The 2,754-nt window shown below is 38.5% G+C and overlaps 1 protein-coding gene across 1 annotated transcript in view; it reads left to right on the top strand.

Annotated features, from left to right (window-relative positions):
- LOC137996525 (chromodomain-helicase-DNA-binding protein 9-like) overlaps window positions 1-2,754 on the top strand; it is a 5,253-nt gene extending 2,499 nt beyond the window's left edge. The window contains exons 2-7 of the mRNA XM_068841971.1: window positions 1-291; window positions 1,539-1,671; window positions 1,849-2,058; window positions 2,236-2,285; window positions 2,377-2,497; window positions 2,596-2,754. The exon at window positions 1-291 is cut by the window's left edge and continues 1,414 nt beyond it. Coding sequence (XP_068698072.1) covers window positions 1-291; window positions 1,539-1,671; window positions 1,849-2,058; window positions 2,236-2,285; window positions 2,377-2,497; window positions 2,596-2,718 — 928 coding nt within the window. The 3' untranslated portion in view covers window positions 2,719-2,754. The remainder of the gene's footprint in view (window positions 292-1,538; window positions 1,672-1,848; window positions 2,059-2,235; window positions 2,286-2,376; window positions 2,498-2,595) is intronic.

The raw sequence follows: 2,754 nt of genomic DNA, 5'->3' as shown, positions 1-2,754 counted from the left end.
AAATCAAAATTTTGACCAGCTGAGATTTCTGCAGCAGCAAAGGCAACAAGAGAAAGCCAATAGAATTGCAGTGGAAGCTATGGCAAAAGCAGCATTGCACAGTGTTGATGGGATTTCTGCAATGCCTGGGTTTCCGCCAATGGCACCAGGTCAGGGTTTTATGGGGAATCCACAGGGAGGAAACACTGGCATGGTTGATTTATCCAGGCACCCTAAGCCAGCTGAACCAATTAACCTGGGGCCATCAATTGTTTCTAAACCAGTACCAATGCGCAACATACATACCTCAAGGTGATTTTTAAATGATATTTGTCATGTGCTCAGCAATCACTTTACCGTATTTACCTGTGTATAATACGTGCCCGTGTATAATATGCACCCCAATTTTGGACTGCATTTTGAAAAAAAAAGTTAGAGCAAAATGCAAAACTAGTGTGAAAAACATCCATTTCCTGGATAAGAAAATTTGCTCTGCTACCTACAACAGTAAAGTAAATAAGCCTATGTAAAGTGTTTAAAAACTGAAACCTTTGACTCGTAGTCACAATCGAACAGCACTTCTCTCGCACAAGATTCGTCATTGACAAGTTCATCTTGTTGTCCGTCCACAAGATCGTCTTGTGTGTTATCAAGGTTTTATTACTACTCCATATTTGACAAAATACGACTCAATCATCTCTTCAGGCAGAACTGAGGTCAATCCGCCAAGAATTACGGCTAAATTGGTGTTTTCTCTGTAAATGCTGCTTTCATGCTTTCAGTCACACGAGCTTCGAATGCATAACAAAGCAGGCTTCTTCGTCTCCCCAGTCCCAACATGTGGAGCACGCCAAACTCTTCATTCGGCATCCATTCGGCCTTTCTCTTGGGCGTCGCTGATAACCCTGTGCTTGTTCTCCTCTTGAAAATCACCATTGGTCTTAATTTTGATCCATCACCAGCACGCGCCAACAAAACAGTTGCGTGACATTAATTTTCTTCCCTGCAGTGTAATGTTGATCATTCGGTTCCACGCCATATCAAAGATCAGTGGCGTTTTGTCCATATTTCCAGTAACATGTAGTGGGTAGTTGTGTTCTTTGCAAAGTTTTATAATATAACAGTGTGAAATCGAATGATCTTCAGCGAAATTAATGAGTTTTGGGGCCATTTTGATGTTTCAGTTTATCGCTCAAAAGTGAAGGCTATGTTGATCAGTTGTTCCTTTAAACAGAAAGGTTAATTTATTAGTGGATCTTGGTCAAGCCTTTTACTTTTCAATCAAAAACCAATGCCTCTTTGTTTTTATGCTAATGAGGGAGGTATTTCTAAAACAATGGATTTCGTGTATAATACGCATCTCAATTTTCGGAGCTGTTTTAGAGGAAAAAAAGTGCGTATTATAAACGGGTAAATACGGTAGATATAAAACATCTAGTTGTGTTGAACTACATGTATATACATGCATATAAAGTTAACGGTTATCAAAGTTTCGTGTGATTGAAGAAGTACATACATGTAGATGCAAGTAAGATAGAATATTTTTTTCTTTCTTGCAGACCTCCAGCCACTGTCTTGGCAAAACCAACACCTGTTCGAAACAGAAAAGATTCCTCTGATGCCGAGCCTTCACCACCAAATTCACCAAGTTATTTTGAAGAGGACATTGGTGATCATGAGTCCAGTATCACTGTGAGTTTAAAGCATGTTGAAGTGGTAACAATTTCTTCTTTTGAAAACAAACTATCTTTGTCAATCAAATTGGCAGTTACCTGCCAAAGGTTTATTGTGCCTCTTTTTCATTTTTACATATCTGTTAAAATCTTCATTTTTTTGCCAAAATTCATGTGATGATTTAACTTTTCGTAGCGGCGATCTCTCAGGGAGCGTAAAAAGAGAACATACAAAGATGACTTTGACTACAACCTGTCTGATGAAGATGGAGAGAAAGAGCATGTGGACAGTGCTGTACCACCAACCTATACAGGTGATAGTGTTGCTCAGAATTATGTACCAGTGGGACCTGAAGTCGAGGAGACTATGACTGTTGAGAAGATTCTAGCCTTGAGAACAAAGCAGGTTGGTTAATGTTCCTCTAGGGTACACCTCCTCACAAATTTTGCTGTGTTTTTTTAAAACTTGATCCGAAACTTTCCTTTCTGGCTAGCATAATCAATTCCACTGTGTTATTTTGTTGCCAAGCTTTATCCAGTAATCGATATCTGCAGTTACTACTTGTGTATATTCTTTTTGCAGGATGAAGGACTGGGAACCCATGAGGAATTCTTTGTCAAATTTAAGAATTAGTGAGTGTTATTTTCAGTTGTAAAGGGGTTTGGATGACACTTGCATTTAGAAGATAGTGTTCCTGACCTTTGTGCAATTGCTATCTTTTAGTTCCTATCTTCACTGTGAGTGGGCCACAACAGAGAAGCTCGCGAGAGGTGATAAGCGAATACACATGAAAATCAAGCGATACAAAGTTAAACAGCAAAATTCAATGTCTCTCTTCAGTGAGGTATATGTTATTGTTTATTTGATAACTTTGTCTTTCTTGGTCTTTAAAATTGACATGATTTAATTTAATTTATTAATCTGTAATGTTTTTCGTGATAGATGGATGAAGAACCCTTCAACCCTGATTATGTTGAAGTAGACAGGGTGTTGGATATGTCAACAGGAGTTGATCAAAGCAGTGGAGAGGTATGTAAGCATGGCAGCAATTTTTTTTGTTTATAAGACATCTACTCTAGGTCCACTCTTGTGTCAACATTA

This window comes from Montipora foliosa, chromosome 1 (genome assembly GCF_036669935.1).
Source record: "Montipora foliosa isolate CH-2021 chromosome 1, ASM3666993v2, whole genome shotgun sequence".
In the NCBI taxonomy this organism is placed as follows: Eukaryota; Metazoa; Cnidaria; class Anthozoa; order Scleractinia; family Acroporidae; genus Montipora; species Montipora foliosa.
This window is presented reverse-complemented; position numbering and strand designations above follow the sequence as displayed.